The sequence below is a fragment of the Haliotis cracherodii genome, unplaced genomic scaffold, assembly GCF_022045235.1.
Source record: "Haliotis cracherodii isolate W230 unplaced genomic scaffold, xgHalCrac1.p SCAF_16, whole genome shotgun sequence".
Taxonomy (NCBI): domain Eukaryota; kingdom Metazoa; phylum Mollusca; class Gastropoda; order Lepetellida; family Haliotidae; genus Haliotis; species Haliotis cracherodii.
Window position 1 is genome coordinate 32,271,805 of NW_027266271.1, and position 18,354 is coordinate 32,290,158.

Here is an 18,354-nt window from a genome sequence, read left to right on the forward strand (position 1 = left end):
GACTCATACTGGCCTCGCACTGGCCACACACTGGACTCACAACGGCCCAACATTGACCTCCCACTGACTACACACTGACTACACCCTGGACTCGCACTGGCCTTGCACTGGCCACACACTGGACTCACAACGGCCCAACATTGATCTCCCACTGACTACACACTGGACTCATACTGGCCTCGCACTGGCCACACACTGAACTCACACTGGCCTTGCACTGGCCACTCACTGGACTCACACTGACCATGCACTGGCCACGCACTGGACTCACACTGGCCCAACACTGACCTAACACTGACCTCACACTGGCCTCACACTGTCCACGCACTGGACTTGTACTGGCCACGCACTGGACTCACACTGGCCGAACATTGACCTCACACTGGCCTCACACTGTCCACGCACTGGACTTGTAATGGCCACGCACTGGACTCACACTGGCCCAACACTGGCCCAACGCTGACCACACACTGACCTCACACTGGACTCACACTGACCTCACACTGGCCCAACACTGACCTCACACTGGCCTCACACTGACCTCACACTGGCCCAACACTGACCACACACTGACCTCACACTGGCCCGACACTGACCTCACACTGGCCTCACACTGACCTCACACTGGCCCAACACTGACCTCACACTGACCTCACACTGGCCTCACACTGACCTCACACTGCCTCACACTTACCTCACACTGGCCTCACACTGACCACGCACTGGATTAGCACGGGGCACTGATTACTGAGGTATTCCACTGGGTGGATGAGATTTCTCGGTTTGACACCAGAAACTTGCAGTGGTGGATTGCTGACAGAACAACATCAACATTGGGTGTTATCCGATGGTTACGTCCGAAAGAAAAATAAATGAAACATTCTGAATATATTTCCACTTTATAGATGTAAGATTTTTTCAGATTTTTCAGTAAGATTTTCTCGAGGATGTGTTGTTTTTTGATAGAGTGCATGGGGAAACATTGCTTATGTGTTTTGTGCTGTATAGAAAATCTGCCAGGAACGGAGCTACTGATAATGACGATGTCATCGTAGTTCCCTGTCTATAGAATCTTGGATGTGCTGATAGGTGGGAGCTCAATCTATTGCTATAGTGTGCATCTCCTCAACAAAGTGCAGGGTCCAGTATCTTTAATCAGTTTCAAGGATTTTGTTTTTGTGTTTGTTACCAATCTGATTGATGTCTCAGTGTCAAGCCTCATGTTGAAATGTATGTGCATATTTTGTTATACATTAGATGGTGCTGTATTTGACACAGTCAAGTGGGGAGAAAATCACTGTCCAGTGACAAATCAGTTGACAGCCATGCCTTCATGTGAAGCCATTAATATGTTAGGAAAATTTATTGATTGATTATTCTATCGCAGACTTGACTGTTCCGAAAAGACAGTACCTTGAATACATTGAACACAAATAAATCCTGAATGGTTTTCCAGAAAGAGGCTAAGGGAGAATACTTGGGCAAGAAATGAAGGAAATACGGGAAAATAATCTCTCCCTCTGCTGCAGCTACACTTTGTATCAGGCGGAATATTCTTAGAGTGGTTGAAGTGGATATTTATAGCTGAGCCTACAGGAGGGGCAGGACAGGCAGACTACAGCAGCCAGCTGGGTAATTGAGTGAGTGTCACAGTCTAATGTACCCTGCGTGTGGACTGCCATACTGCCACCACCTCTGCCGTCTCCCTCCATCAACGGCTGCTGCTGTTGCTGTATCATCGTCCTCCGCTGCTGCCAGAGTCATCATCTACATCGCAGACATATGGGAGGCTGCCAGCTACAGGAGGATATGGTGCTGACATAGAAACTGGTGGCTCTCTGGTTGTGTTGAAGAAGCAGTGCGCTGTGGTGTAGCGGACTACCGTGTAGACAGACATCCCAGCCTGTGATGTCCAGGCCTGACCTGCAGCCACGGCTCCAGCCACAAGTTGGGTACAGTCTGGACCAGAGACACAGGCCTTCTGCCTGGGTAATCAGTGGTCACACACAGTGGTCACACACAGTGGTCAAAAACAGTGGTCAGATACACTGAACAGGTGGATCCCACTCCTAGACCTACACTTCTGGCTGTGTAGTGTTATGAGGACAACATTAATTATTAGGTTGGCATTATCTGTGATAGTTTGTACATTCTCCCAATGGTGATATATTTTGTTGATATCCATATATCTGTGGTACCACTGAATATCCTAACTGTCCTGTTCGTGTGATCTTTAACAGAATCAAACAGAAACTTTCGAAATAATTTGTGGTTGTGTGATACGCTGAGTGATACAAGTGAAAGACAGCAATACAGGACACTTCTAATTGGCCGAAGTAGGTCTTAACTTCCAGGAATCAGTGCCAGGGCAACATTGTTACGACACTGTCACGACACTGTCAGGCCAGTGGAGACGCCTACAGCAGCAATAACAGACACCACAATTTCCTGGATACAGATGTGGACAACAAGAGTGAAGCAGACATTGTCGGATAATGTGATGAGAATGTAGCAATAATCCGTGTGGAGAGGAAGCTGTTTCCACAAGCCTATCAAGCACACACTGCTAAGCTTTGTTTACATGTACAGTTACGCCAGAGGTATTTGCCCCATAACTCAACAAGGAGAAGGAGCAGGTCTGGAGCAGGATAAATTATAGGCGAGATAATTATACCGCTGTAGAGGTCTGCTGCCGCTGCCGACAAGTGGTGGCAGTGGTGGGATGTATGTGTGTACAGTCCTCCTCCCCTGATGGTGTAGGGTATCAAGCCCTCATGACACACTGTATCTCATCCCAGCTCACTCAGCCCCAGCCTTCAGCCGGCAGGCAGTCCATGGAGTCCTGCAAGGAGAGGATGCCAGGTCTATAAAGTAGTCAGTTACCGAGGATACGGGAATTTGTGATTCTGCTACTGCTGTGTCAATATGGGGGATGTACACTCCACTAATGCTGCAGCAGCCAACAGCTCCGATGATCAGGAGGTATATTCTGCCTTTGTTTCTTCATTGTCATCTTCCTGTTCTATGAGAGAGAAGTTTGTCTCTCATTTAGTTTCTTGTGTTGGAGAGAGACTTGTTTATGGTTAATTCCTAATGTTTCTGCCATGTGTGACAGCATCAAGTATACGGTAAACACTTCAGCCTTGCTTGTTACTTATCCCATATGATCTGAATGTCTATCTATCTGCCTACTTCCCTGATTCTGTTGTATAGCATCACCAACATTCGTTATTGCCAGTTGTATCACATGATGATATAAATATTTACCTACCTACCTGCTGTTGTATATATAACATCATATTGTTCATGGTAGCTGTAGTACATAATCTTGTTTGGTCGCAGGTTACGACGCAGGTTCATTTAGCCAGCTGTCATAAGTACATGATGCCTTTTGATCTGAGGAAGTTGTATTGCTTGCATCACAAGATTACTGTGTGTATTGTGGAACATTTGCTTGTTTAATTGCACTCAGTTGAGGGAAGATCCCGAGACATACCTTTCAGCTGGTGTTCTGGTCATGTCTGGGTGTCCCCTGTGTCCTGTATGCAGGGACCAAGTGTTTGACATATACTGGGCCAGGTTATTGGTTAGAGATTGTCCCTTGATGTGACCAGTGTGTGGTGGGAGCCAGGCAACATTGTAGCTGCAGCATCTCTGGAATGCTGGTGTTGACACTGCCACAGAGACAGACATACTTGCGGTCGGGTGAGAAGCTTGATCAGGGAGTAGAGAGGAGGTGGATCACTCAGGTCAATACTTTCAGGATTGCATCTTTACACCCTTGAATACCTCTGTACACGCCTGTACACCCCTGAATACCCCTGTACACCACTGAATACCCCTGTACACCCCGGAATACCTCTGTACACCCTGAATTCCTCTGTACACCCCTGAATACCTCTATACACCCCTGAATACCTCTGTACACCCCTGAATACCTCTGAACACCCCTGTACACCCTGGAATTCCTCTGTACACCCCTGAATACCTCTATACACCCCTGAACACCCCTGTACACCCCGGAATTCCTCTGTACACCCCTGAATACCTCTATACACCCCTGAACACCCCTGTACACCCCTGAATTCCTCTGTACACCCCTGAATACCTCTGTACACCCCTGAATACCTCTGTACACCCCTGAATACCGCTGTAGACCCCTGAATACCTCTGTACACCCCTGAATACCTCTGTACACCCCTAAATACCTCTTTACACCCTGAATACCCATGTACTTCTCTGAATACCCCTGTACACCCCTGAATATGACTAAACACCCCTGAATTCCTCTGTACACTCCTGAATATGACTATACACCCCTGAATACCTCTGTACACCCCTGAATAACTAGTACACTCCTGAAAACCTGTGCATACCCATGTACACCTCTGAATACTCCTGAATACCCTTGTACACCTCTGAATACCTCAGTACACCCCTGAATTCCTCTGTATGCCCCTGAATACTCCTGTACGCCCCTGAATACCCCTGTACACCCCTGCTCAGTGATATATGGTTGATACAACACTGTGCTACAATATTCACCCATGTACTACATCATACTATACCTGTGAAGATCCGTGGTAGAATAGGTCTTCAGCAACCCATGCATGCCATAAAAGGCGACTATGCTCGTCGTAAGAGGCGACTAATGGAATCTAGTGTCATTGTATCCCAATCGATGCTCGATATCTACAGACCGCCATCATATTGCTAAAATATTGCTGTTTCTGGCGTTAAACAACAAACAAACAAACAAAATATTATACGACTCTGTACGCCCCTGTTCCCCATATATCGGGAGGGTAAAGTGTATGCATTTGTTGTCTCAGGGCTAGACTTTGTTCTTATGAGTGTCAACAATCTGAAACCACCACCCCCCCAAAAAAAAAAGAAAAAAAAAAAGATGTGTAGTAATTCTATCCTCCTAATAGGCAAGTCTAGAGATGTGGACAGTCTAAGGACTCCAGTCTCTTATAGGGACAACTTGTTCTTATTATTAAATAATCCAAAATTATGATTTAAACTAATAATTATTGCCTCAGAGACTTGTGCAAGTCTATATTTAGAATTAAGAGCTGGATAGTCTAACAGTAAAATACCTGCATCGTGGCAACTGTGGACGTTGTATTTGTATCACCACTGTTGCAAATTCTCCATCTCAATTGTTATAACACCCCTGCTACTGAGCCCGGACTGTGTGGTCTCAAGACAGTTGGCCTGATGGACCTACAGGCACCTCAACTCCACACCATGGCTAAGGTAAAGGACAGGTCAACTGACGAAAGGTGGGGGCAAGCAATTGAATTAATGACTGTTTACAAAATGTTCTTGAAGCTGGTGATGTACCCCTGGACAATTAGACCTGCTTGTGACTGTTCCAGCTCTGCCCATCAATTCCGTGATGGAGGTGGAGGGCTTAACCCCAGATGTTGGTGGTATGGGTATCCAGTAAACACCATTGTCGTCAGAAACCCTTCATAGATGATTAAAATGCACAGGGAACTTGTTAAGATTCCCTGGAATGTTTGCTGGTATCATTCATCTTTCCAGATCCATGTTGTAAAATAATGGTTGTGTTGGACAGTGTTTTGTTTGTGTTGGATGTGACCACATTGTGTTCACAGAACATCTGCATCATCTTCCCAGTACACCTGCACTCAGCGATAATTTAATATGCTTTTTAGGATTATATTTGAATAGCTATTATCAAATTATGAACACATTACAACCTCAGAAACATATATCAATAAATGATGTTTTTGATTTCGGTAACAGCCCTAGGTTTAATGAAGGCATGCATTTCTATATTTGCCTGAGTTCTGTAAGTGCTATTAATGGATGTTCTGTACCGCAGCATGTATTCTGGACTCAGGAAGGAAGGGCAGTCCTGTCATCCATTGTTTTATAGGCTAGCGTGGGAGTAGTTTCACGCATACCTCAAACTATGATACTAAACTATTTGTTATGAGACTGTCCTGTCATGAGGGCAGCTATGTGAAGGAGAGTCACACACTTGCTATTAATATACCACGGTTACCGTGACCCATCGGGTTGACACTGGGTCCTGTGCTATAGGGTCAACTGCTGACACAAACTACAGGGGTATTGTCTGTGTGTGCAGGTTGGAAGGAAAAGCCCAAGGGAATTTCCTTTCTTGCCCAGTACATTTTCCCTTTGAAATGTTTTTGATTGTTCAAAATATTATGTCTTATGGTTTTTATGCTTTATGTATTTGTCAGTATTTATAGTCTGTCCCACATCCCACACCAGTCCACCACACCCCACACCAGACCACCACACCCCACACCAGACCACCACACCCCACACCAGTCCACCACACCCCACCCCACTCCCCCACACCCCACACCAGTCCCCCACACCCCACACCAGTCCACCACACCCCACCCCACTCCCCCACACCCCACACCAGTCCCCCACACCCCACACCAGTCCACCACACCCCACACCAGTCCCGCACACCCCACACCAGTCCACCACACCCCACACCAGTCCCGCACACCCCACACCAGTCCACCACACCCCACACCAGTCCACCACACCCCACACCAGTCCACCACACCCAACACCAGTCCCCCACACACCACACCAGTCCACCCCACCCCACACCAGTCCACCACACCCCACCCTCCACACCAGTCCACCACACCCCACCCTCCACACCAGTCCACCACACCCCACACCAGTCCACCCCATCCCACACCACACCAGTCCACCACACCCCACACCAGTCCACCACACCACATACCAGTCCACCACACCCCACACCAGTCCACCACACCCCACCCTCCACACCAGTCCACCACACTTCACACCATTTCTCACAAGACTGTGGGTATAATGTCAGTCCCAATCCATTCCTATATCTTCTCAGTCAACTCCAGGATGTGTGGAGGATATCAGGATCAGGATACTGTTTCTACCTGAGAGGCTGATAGACTCTGTTTCAGTAGATGGTGTGTGCTGTTAATGCTCTCATCCACAAACACAAATAGCCCCTCCTCGCTCACACACACGCACGCACGCACGCACACACAGGTGCATGTGCGTAAGGACATCGGAGTTGGTAGTAATTAGCTAGTGAAAGCAGGCATGGAATGGACTGTGGAACTGGCAGGTCGTCAGAACGTACAAGCCATACTGATGATGGCTGCCAAGAAAACATGGGTGTGGTCTCAGAACAAAGGAATTTGTTTAATCATTCCCAACAACACAAAAATATAGAAATCATCAGCATACAAATATTGGGAGACAGTGATGAAAAGATTATATTATTTCAACACCATTATCCTTCCTCATCTTCCTCATCCCAAGTCTTAAAGGGGGGACTGACTCGCACAGAGTGGCTGAGTTATTATAAGTAATGGACTCCCTCAGGGTAATGTTGTATTCCAGCAGCACAATAAGAGGAGTTTGTTACAATATTTATCCAGGGAGTGAAGTGTCAGCTGTTGCCTCCTGCACTCTCCGCATAGATCTACTTGAGGTAAATATTGACACAAGGCTACATATCTGCAGGCAGTAGTGGTGCCATGGTGCAAGTCTGCTGCTGTACCGAGGATGAGGAGATGTGTACAAACACTGAACATCTTGCCTCGCCAGTTGCCCCCAGGACAATCTCTGTCCACTGTCACCTCGAACTGGAGGTACCAGGTCCATTCAGTATCCGTTCTGGTGTATACGGAATATATACACTGTGTATTGTATACAAACTTCAAACTGGAGGTACCAGGTCCATTCAGTACCCGTTCTGGTGTATAGGGAATATATACACTGTGTATTGTATACATACCTCAAACTGGAGGTACCAGGTCCATTCAGTACCCGTTCTGGTGTATACGTAATATATACACTGTGTATTGTATACAAACTTCAAACTGGAGGTACCAGGTCCATTCAGTACCCGTTCTGGTGTATAGGGAATATATACACTGTGTATTGTATACATACCTCAAACTAGATTACCAGGTCCATTCAGTACCCAATCTGTTATATAAGGAAAATATTCACTGTGTATTGTATACAAACTTCAAGCCTGAGGTACAACATTTGGTACTCATTCTAGTGTATAGGGAATATATACACTCTGTATTGTAAACATACCTCAAACTGGAGGTACGAGGCGCATTCAGTACCCGTTCTGGTGTATACGGAATATATACACCGTGTTTTGTATACATACCTCAAACTGGAGGTACCACTGCTGAGGTCCATCTTGCCCTGGATGAACATCTCCAGCATCATGACAGGTCCTCATCAACATAATGCTGTTGTGATGAAACCTGATTTATGTTTGATCTGATCTTCTGATTTACTTTGGTCACATCTCATGATGTGCCATGTTTCCAAGAATTATATGGTCAAGAAGACAGGCGTTGGACCAAGGGACAAATACTGCAGTGCATGGACAGCAGAGTCGACTTGGAAGGGGTTAAAAATAGATCAACAATAATGACACATAGCAACAGTTTGCTTTGCCAAATGGTGAGAATCAGACCCAGAGTGTTAATGAGTATGTCTCATGACAGGATCAATATTGATAGAAGCTGCTATCCCTGCTGGTGTATAAGGAACATATAAACATTGTATTGTATACAGACCCACATGATTGGTGTGGGGGAAATCATCAATACACTTCAGATGAAGGCAAGGCTCTCTGGTCTGGGGATAGTTTATGTTGCTTGCTCTAGTTGCTGGATCAGCACAGAAGGGATACATGTGTCTCTGTGCACTTTATGTTACACATCTTTGATTGAAGAAAATATTTGTGCTAATAAGAGGTTAACATGTTGAAAATGTGCCCAATTTTGTGCCCAATTTAAATTATAGTTATAGAATATAATGAAAAGGAGTCCAGAGACTCTCTTCACTTTCAGATTCTGCAGTAAAATCTAGACTTGCCAAAGATTATAGACTTGCATGGGCTGTATTGGATATATTTGTTTCCGGGTCTGTATGGCAGACTAAATCTTCAGCCATGAAGTCACACATGTTTTCGTTCTTAGCCTCCTGGAGATGGTTTGTCCTGAAGGTGGATGAGGTAGGTTAAATCTTCAGCCATGAAGTCACACATGTTTTCGTTGCTGGTCTCCTGGAGATGGTTTGTCCTGAAGGTGGATGAGGTAGGCTAAATCTTCAGCCATGAAGTCACACATGTTTTCGTTGCTGGTCTCCTGGAGATGGTTTGTCCTGAAGGTGGTGAGGCAGACTAAATCTTCAGCCATGAAGTCACACATGTTTTCGTTCTTAGCCTCCTGGAGATGGTTTGTCCTGAAGGTGGTGAGGCAGACTAAATCTTCAGCCATGAAGTCACACATGTTTTCGTTCTTAGCCTCCTGGAGATGGTTTGTCCTGAAGGTGGTGAGGCAGACTAAATCTTCAGCCATGAAGTCACACATGTTTTCGTTCTTAGCCTCCTGGAGATGGTTTGTCCTGAAGGTGGTGAGGCAGACTAAATCTTCAGCCATGAAGTCACACATGTTTTCGTTGCTGGTCTCCTGGAGATGGTTTGTCCTGAAGGTGGTGAGGCAGACTAAATCTTCAGCCATGAAGTCACACATGTTTTCGTTGCTGGTCTCCTGGAGATGGTTTGTCCTGAAGGTGGTGAGGCAGACTAAATCTTCAGCCATGAAGTCACACATGTTTTCGTTCTTAGCCTCCTGGAGATGGTTTGTCCTGAAGGTGGTGAGGCAGACTAAATCTTCAGCCATGATGTCACACATGTTTTCGTTCTTAGCCTCCTGGAGATGGTTTGTCCTGAAGGTGGTGAGGCAGACTAAATCTTCAGCCATGAAGTCACACATGTTTTCGTTGCTGGTCTCCTGGAGATGGTTTGTCCTGAAGGTGGTGAAGCATACTAAATCTTCAGCCATGAAGTCACACATGTTTTCGTTGATGGTCTCCTGGAGATGGTTTGTCCTGAAGGTGGTGAGGCAGACTAAATCTTCAGCCATGAAGTCACACATGTTTTCGTTGCTGGTCTCCTGGAGATGGTTTGTCCTGAAGGTGGATGAGGCTGGCCGGGTTTTCCTCAGTCCCAGCTGATCATGTTGGGTGCTGCATGTCATATATCAGCATCAGTGCAGAGGCTTCCTCCCACAGCTTAAGAGTGCTGTTTGAAGCACGAATGTGTTTGAATATTTTTAGCGTTATCGAACGATAAAAACTTGTTAAAAGTCTGAAGTTTCTATGAGACTGACAACAGATGTGAAGATTCTATTTACATAGAAGTAGATATAAGTTCAGCATTTGTGAAATGGCCTCAAAGTGAGTATTGCCTCAGTTGAGTGTGGCCCAGCATCATGTGGAGTGAAAGATCGGATGGCAACAAGTATACATCCAACATGTTGAAGGAATTGTCTTCTCAAATAAAACATTTTTGGCAATGAAAATTTGAAATGAACCCAATTTCGCTTAGCGTGAAGGTTTCACATGGTTACTGTAGGATTCATGTGGTTACTGTAGGATTCACTTGTTTGCTGTAGGATTCATGTGGTTACTGTCGGATTCACATGGTTATTATAAGATTCACATGGTTACTGTAGGATTCACGTGGTTACTGTAGGATTCATCTGGTTACTGTAGGATTCATGTGGTTTACTGTAGGATTCATGTTGTTACTGTAGGATTCATGTGGTTACTGTGGGATTCATGTGGTTACTGTGGGATTCACATGGTTACTGTAAGATTCACATGGCTACTGTAGCATTCACATGGTAACTGTAGGATCCACGTGGTTACTGTAGGATTCATGTGGTTACTGTAAGAATCACAAGATTACTGTAGGATTCTAGGATAGTTGAAAGCAGTGCATCGTCAAGGAACACCAGCAGGAAGCCAGCTTTCCAGGCAACCTGTTTTCTGGTCTGCCTGCAGGTCTCATCACAGTGGTTAGAGTAGAAGGGTTTCACTGACGTCTCTGTCCATAAGAGAGATGATTGAAGGAGAGTTAGGTGATGGATACAGTTGATAATGGCTGGCAAAGGTCGATATCCAAATTAACGCGTACCAGAGTAGGTGAATGAGTAGACAGCTAGCCTGCCAGGTGAATGAGTAGCCAGGTAAAGCCTGCCTACCAGGTGAATGAGTAGCCAGGTAGCCTGCCAGGTGAATGAGTAGCCAGGTAGCCTGCAAGGTGAATGAGTAGCCAGGTAGCCTGCCAGGTGAATGAGTAGCCAGGTCGCCTGTCAGGTGAATAAGTAGCCATGTAGCCTGCCAGGTGAATGAGTAGCCAGGTAGCATACCAGGTGAATTGGTAACCAGGTAGCCTGCCAGGTGAATGAGTAGCCATGTAGCCTGCCAGGTGAATGAGTAGCCAGGTAGCCTACCAGGTGAATGAGTAGCCATGTAGCCTGCCAGGTGACTGAGTAGCAAGGTCACCTGCCAGGTGAATGAGTAGCCAGGTAGCCTACCAGGTGAATGAGTAGCCAGGTAGCCTGCCAGGTGAATGAGTAGCCAGGTAGCCTGCCAGGTGAATGAGTAGCCAGGTAGCATACCAGGTGAATGAGTAGCCAGGTAGCCTGCCAGGTGAATGAGTAGCCAGGTAGCATACCAGGTGAATGAGTAGCCAGGTAGCCTGCCAGGTGAATGAGTAGCAAGGTCGCCTGCCAGGTGAATGAGTAGCCAGGTAGCATACCAGGTGAATGAGTAGCCAGGTAGCCCGCCAGGTGAATGAGTAGCCAGGTAGCCTGCCAGGTGAATGGGTAGCCAGGTAGCCTGCCAGGTGAATGAGTAGCCAGGTAGCATACCAGGTGAATGAGTAGCCAGGTAGCATACCAGGTGAATGAGTAGCCAGGTAGCCTGCCAGGTGAATGAGTAGCCAGGTAGCATACCAGGTGAATGAGTAGCCAGGTAGCCTGCCAGGTGAATGAGTAGCCAGGTAGCCTGCCAGGTGAATGAGTAGCCATGTAGCCAACCAGGTGAATGAGTAGCAAGGTCGCCTGCCAGGTGAATGAGTAGCCAGGTAGCCTGCCAGGTGAATGAGTAGTCAGGCTAGGTGAATGAGTAGCCAGGTAGTCAACCAGGTGAATTGGTAGCCAGGTAGCCTGCCAGGTGAATGAGTCGCCAAGCTCCAACTTCTCCAAGTGTCACTCTGAAGTTGCCATCTCCAAGTGTCAGTCTTGTGTCGCCATATCTGGTGTCATCTTGCTTCCGCTTCATGCATTGTAATTCTGCCTGACATCTTGCCTGTACCTTTATTACACACTGTAAAGTTGTGACTGTTATGGCAATTTCCACATCCAATACAATGCAGCATGGTGATACAGATTGAGGAGGAGCACAGATGAGCGATTGATTTGAATTCCTACTAAAGACCTTTGACTATGTTATTGGTGACTTTATCAATACTAGTTAAGCTGAGCATTAGGACCATGTTGAAAGGCTGTATGGAGCCGGGGTGATAATGGTCCAGTTTCCATGTTCACTGTGTACTTGGAGCTAACACGTCTTTAATGATGAGGCATGTGTGAGGTCGGAGGTGTTCTTCCTGTCCTGGTGTTGTTCCTGTCAGCAGTGTTGTTCCTGGTGTCGCTAATGAGACACACTGAGCCCCAAGCAAGGTTGGCCGTTGTTTTGACATCTAGTGCCAGACATGCAGCATCATTAGCTGGTCGACCAGGCCCTGCCAGCTCCCAGGGTCATCGGGGAAGGGCTGCCCTACCTGGGGCACCAACTGAAATCACATCTCACTCTTGGCATTTCTTCATAGTTGATAGATGTGAAAGAAGACAACATGGTCGCTCTGGATTATCTGGCTTGAAACAAGAGTTGGACGTACACAGCACTGTCTCATAGACCATTACACAGCATGGAGTACTCCAGGAGTCTACCACAGTGTACCATAGTGTACCACAGTGAGCTACAGTGTACCACCGTGTACCATACATAGTTCATGTGGAAGAACCTTGTCTTTTAGTAACAATGTGCAGTACAATGGCCTGAGTTTGTGTTTGTGTGAAGAGCGATGATGGAAACATAATGGCTTACGTCCAACGTTGTCAGTTGACATACAAGTCTGTTTGTACAAGTACATCAGGACGAGATGACTTCAAAGATGCCTGGGGACCCATGCATACATTGAGGCTGACGATGATGTCAATGGTTTCCCTGCTGATGTCGTGAGTGTCCTTGACAGCGGATACACTCACGACTCACTGTGACTGGTTGGAATTCCACATCAGAACCCTGGAACTTAAGTGTCTTTCTGCAGTGAGATACACTATAATGGATATCGTAGGGTGTATTCTTCACTATCTCTGTCCATGTCGTAAGTTGTCCAAAAGGCGGGCACAATATCATCTTCATCACAAGGTAAATCTATTCATGGTTTTGGTCATGTTAACATAAGTAATACATGAAGGAGACCCTGCATTCTCCACAGGATATGTTTCATGAAGATTGAGTGCAAGCGTTGTGTTATGTCTCATTGCACTGTAGGTGAAAAATACTTATTGACATTGATTGCTTGAGGGCTCTTTCTCTGCCCTCCCCCCTCCCCCTGGAGCTGAGTGTTGTTTTGTAGAAGGAGGGCTCTCAGACAATGTGTTGGTAGTCAGCCAGCAGGCCCAACAATGCATCACTTATCTCTATGTTCCAGCTCAAGTAGACGCAGACCTGTACAAGGGCTCTTGTATCTTCCCAACTCACTGACTTCTCAACTTATTGACATCAGACGTGATTGTTGTGATTAATGATTTGTTTGTTTCACTTAACCCTGACTTTTTGCTTCAGGTGGCCCGGTATCACCACCATGATGAGAAGGAATCAAGTCAGAGAGCATGTCTATTTTAAACCATCTGAGCACAAAACAAACCAACATCACATTATCTCAACATTGTATGACAAATTTTCACTCCAAACTTTCACTTTCAGGAGCAGGCGGAACAGGGCCAAAATGTGGAACAGGCAGTTACACCTCAGGTTGTCATGGTTACCAATAAAGCTCCATTGGAATCCACCAATGAAGAACCAGAACCAGCTCAAGATATTGAAATACCTCCACCTATGGAAATTCAGGACCACACCTTCAAGGCGGCCCAGGAACCACCAATGGAAGAAGTCAGTACTAAACTGGTAGGTGTAGAAGCTGCAGCCAGCTGATATCTCACCCACAAATGATACTGTGACGTAAACAGCCTCCACCCCAGAAAATGATTTAAATTGTGTCAAAACTTCAAATGCCACCCATTGACATTATTGTTGTAATACATTTAGGTTATTGCACTTGAAGTGAACTGATTCATGTTGATAGTCCATAAAACTTCCTGGTCTCACCAGTCATGCACTGTGTTGGTAGTCCTGTCTGCCTGTGATAAACAATGGTTCACACATCCAAGTCAGGTGTCCTAACACCAGCAGCTGTTGAATATGCACAGGGCAGGTGTCTGAACACAAACAGCTGTTGAACATGCCTAGGGCAGGTGTCTGAACACAAGCAGCTGTTGAACATGCCCAGGGCAGGTGTCTGAACACAAGCTGCTGTTGAACATGCCCAGGGCAGGTGTCTGAACACAAACAGCTGTTGAACATGCCCAGGGCAGGTGTCTGAACACAAGCAGCTGTTGAACATGCCCAGGGCAGGTGTCTGAACACAAGCTGCTGTTGAACATGCCCAGGGCAGGTGTCTGAACACAAGCTGCTGTTGAACATGCCCAGGGCAGGTGTCTGAACACAAACAGCTGTTGAACATGCCCAGGGCAGATGTCTGAACACCAGCTGCTGTTGAATATGCCCAGGGCAGGTGTGCTTGTGTTTCATTTGCCCAATGCAAGGATTTACATGGATCTTTCAGTGTATGATTCCTGTGGACTCACTGTAATGATTTTGGGGGGTTACAGGGGTGAAAATGGGTCATCCAGATTACCACTGTCTCAACAAAAAATGAAATATTTTGTATTTCTGTATCAAGTAAAATGAACTGAATGATTATGTGAATAGAATGACATTGAGACAATGGTTACGTGCATGCTGCCAAGGCCACCACTGAATTGGCTTTACTGATTCCAATATCCATATTTTGTGACACACAGAGCATCCATTCTGAAATTGTACACATATAGGTTGCAATATTTTACCTTAAAGCAGACCCGTGAAGATCCGGGTAGAAAAGGTCTTCAGCAACCCATGCTTGCCGTAACAGGCGACTTTGCTTGTCGTTAGAGGCCACTAACGGGATCAGTTGTTCAGGTTCGCTGACTTGATTGATGCATATCATCGTGTCCCAATTGCATGGATCGATGCTTATGATTTCTTTCAGTGGCATTTAGAAGTTGGAGTGATGAAGTAAGACGAGTTCTATGGATGAACAACTTCTTTATTACAATTAGTGCAACGTTTCGGTGTAGATCCTAACACCTTTATCAAGCAATTGATGATTATGATGTCAATCACTGGATTGTCTGGTCCAGACACGATCATTTACACACCGCCGTCATATACCTGCAATATTGCTGAGTGTGGCGTTAAACAACAAACCAACCAACAACTTCTAAGCATCATCTTAAGGAATAATTATTTATTTCAACACCATATGTTCATAAGAAAGACGTATCTTATCTTGTCCGTGTCCTCTGATGGAAGCATGGGTTATGGAAGTGTCCTGCTCGGCATCCCTTGTCCCTCAAGCAGCAACAGCAACAGCAGCAACAACACTGACCCATGTGTACGTTTTGTGTCCGCTTCAGGCATCCACGCTGTCCCTCAAGCAGCAACAGCAACAGCAGCAACAACAACAGCAACAGCAGCAGCAGCAACAACAGCCTCCGGTTGAGGCAGGTGGAGCTGTGGACTTGGCCACTGAGATGGAAAACATGATCTTCCAAAGAATGGTGAGTCACTGTCACAATCTTTACCTTGGAGCACTGTGGACATGTAGTTGTGTTGTGGTGAGGCTCTGGTAGTTAGAATATGTTAAAGTGTGCCAGTCTAATGTAAGGCTCTGGTAGTTAGAATATGTTAAAGTGTGTCAGTCTGATGAAAGGCTCTGGTAGTTAGAATATGTTAAAGTGTGTCAGTCTGATGTAAGGCTCTGGTAGTTAGAATATGTTAAAGTGTGTCAGTCTGATGTACGGCTCTAGTAGTTAGAATATGTTAAAGTGTGTCAGTCTGATGTAAGGACCTGGTAGTTAGAATATATTTCAAGTGTGTCAGTCTGATGTAAGGCTCTGGTAGTTAGAATATGTTTAAAGTGTGTCAGTCTGATGCACGGCTCTGACACTGCATTGTCTTCCAGGATCAGCCTACAGAGGTGGTTCCCAAGTCGGACAGTGGGCCAGAGGATGAGGATGACAAGTCGGCTGGGGCCGATGCAGAGGGGGACAAGGCCAAGTACCTCAAGAAAAGACAGTGAGTTATTGCCTCTATTGACAGGCCATGCATTGCTGGGTCAGGTTTGGACATGTCTGTTACACATCCCTGATTGGACCCATGGCAGAACAGTCGCCCTCCTGCCCCTTCTTCTTGAGTGTGTCCTGGCCTTGGTTGGGCACAAGGACTGCATGACTGGTACTTGCATGGGATCCTACCAGGATAAGGGGCGTTGGGTAGCCTTGTAGTTAAAGTGTTCGCTCCTCACCCTGGTTCAATTCCCAACATTGGTACAATGTGTGAGCGGCGTAAAACAATACTCACTCACTTGCATGGGATCCCACCAGGAATGGTAAATTCTCATGTCCAGATTACATGGATTGTCTCCCACTCTACCAGTCACTTGTCAGGATGGATATATGGATATTCCCTTAACTATTGGGCAGTTTGGTGAGGACTGCAGGACTAGTGCCAAATTCTAATGCTGATTGTGGTAGACATTTGGACTGTGGTTGTGTTGGTGCTGTATGGGCTGATGTTCATGTGAGGTTGTGTTTGCTGTTTCAGATTTGTCCTTCAGGAGCTGGTGGACACAGAGAGGGACTACGTGAAGGACCTTGGATGTGTCGTGGATGTGAGTAGCGGACTCCATGCTGGGTTGGGGTTCAGTTTGGGGTCAGGTCGAAGGCAGGATGACGCCATAGCTACACTGAGACACTGGGAGTTGTATGTGGGATTGTCCGGTGTAGTGGCGTTACTGCAACATTACACTCTGTACCTGTCTTCAGTACCAAGAGATTATCTGTTGTATAACATGGAATGCACAATATTTTCATAATAACCATTGGTTATATTGTTGATTTTCTATAGCATGTATCTAACCAAGTCTCAAGACCTGTGAAGATCCGGGGTAGAATACATCTTCAGAAACCCATCCTTGCCATAACAGGCGACTATGCTTGTCGTAAGAAGCGACTAACGAGATCGGGTGGTCATGCTCGCTGACTTGGTTGATGCATGTCATTGTATGCCAATTGTGTGATCGATGCTCATGATGTCAATCACTGGATTTTCTGGTCCAGACTCGATTATTTACAGACCGCCATCATATAGCTGGAATATTGCTGCTGAGTGTGGCGTTAAACAACAAACAAACAATACAAAAACCAAGTCTCGTTTGGTTGCTCGTTTTAGGGCGACAGAGATGTAAGTGTTTCCTCTGTTGTAGGGTTACATGACTATGATGAAGGAGACGCCGTTACCCGAGGAGGGCAAGGATAAGATCATCTTCGGCAACATCCACCAGATCTATGACTGGCACAAAGAGTAAGTCACACTTTGCTGGCCAGTACAAGTTAGGTCTAATGTATGATTCAGAGAAGGAGAAAGATGTCTTAATGTGAATGAGTTTACATGGTGGGTGTTAGATTCAGGCGGTAAGTGACATGTACCAGGTCCCATTGACTCATGGTCCTCGAATAGCTGCCCCGCCCCTGAGTCTGTCTTTGGTGCAGACTCCAACTAAACTAGCTAGATTAGCATCACCAGAAAACCCTTTACTGTAGATCATTAACATGTGGGCTATTGGGGTTGTTTCCCTTACACGGAGTACACTGTGAGGGTCTACCTGAGTTGAACTAGGTCCACAGAGAAGTGACAGACATAGCGTTAGTCTGTCATACAACCTTCAGTTATAAACTGCATTGATTTTGTTGCAGGACGTTCCAACCTGAAATTGAGAAGATTTCCGACGAGCCAGAGCGACTTGGGATGATCTTTGTGAGATATGTAAGTGTACATACTAACAAGTACCTCCATTCAGCAATGATGTGTGATGTGTGGCACTGTGTTCTGTGATCTGTGATGTGTGACACTGTGATGTGTGATGTGTGACACGGTGTTCTGTGATGTGTGACACTGTGTTCTTTGATCTGTGATGTGTGACACTGTGATGTGTGACATTCCAACCTGAAATTGAGAAGATTTCCGACGAGCCAGAGCGACTTGGGATGATCTTTGTGAGATATG

At 46.0% G+C, this 18,354-nt stretch overlaps 1 protein-coding gene across 1 annotated transcript in view; it reads left to right on the forward strand.

Moving 5' to 3' along the window:
• LOC139464083 (kalirin-like) overlaps nt 1-18,354 on the forward strand; it is a 90,323-nt gene that overhangs the window by 9,879 nt on the left and 62,090 nt on the right. Inside the window, exons 3-8 of the mRNA XM_071245637.1 lie at nt 13,894-14,094; nt 15,705-15,848; nt 16,253-16,365; nt 16,894-16,960; nt 17,555-17,652; nt 18,045-18,114. Coding sequence (XP_071101738.1) covers nt 13,894-14,094; nt 15,705-15,848; nt 16,253-16,365; nt 16,894-16,960; nt 17,555-17,652; nt 18,045-18,114 — 693 coding nt within the window. The remainder of the gene's footprint in view (nt 1-13,893; nt 14,095-15,704; nt 15,849-16,252; nt 16,366-16,893; nt 16,961-17,554; nt 17,653-18,044; nt 18,115-18,354) is intronic.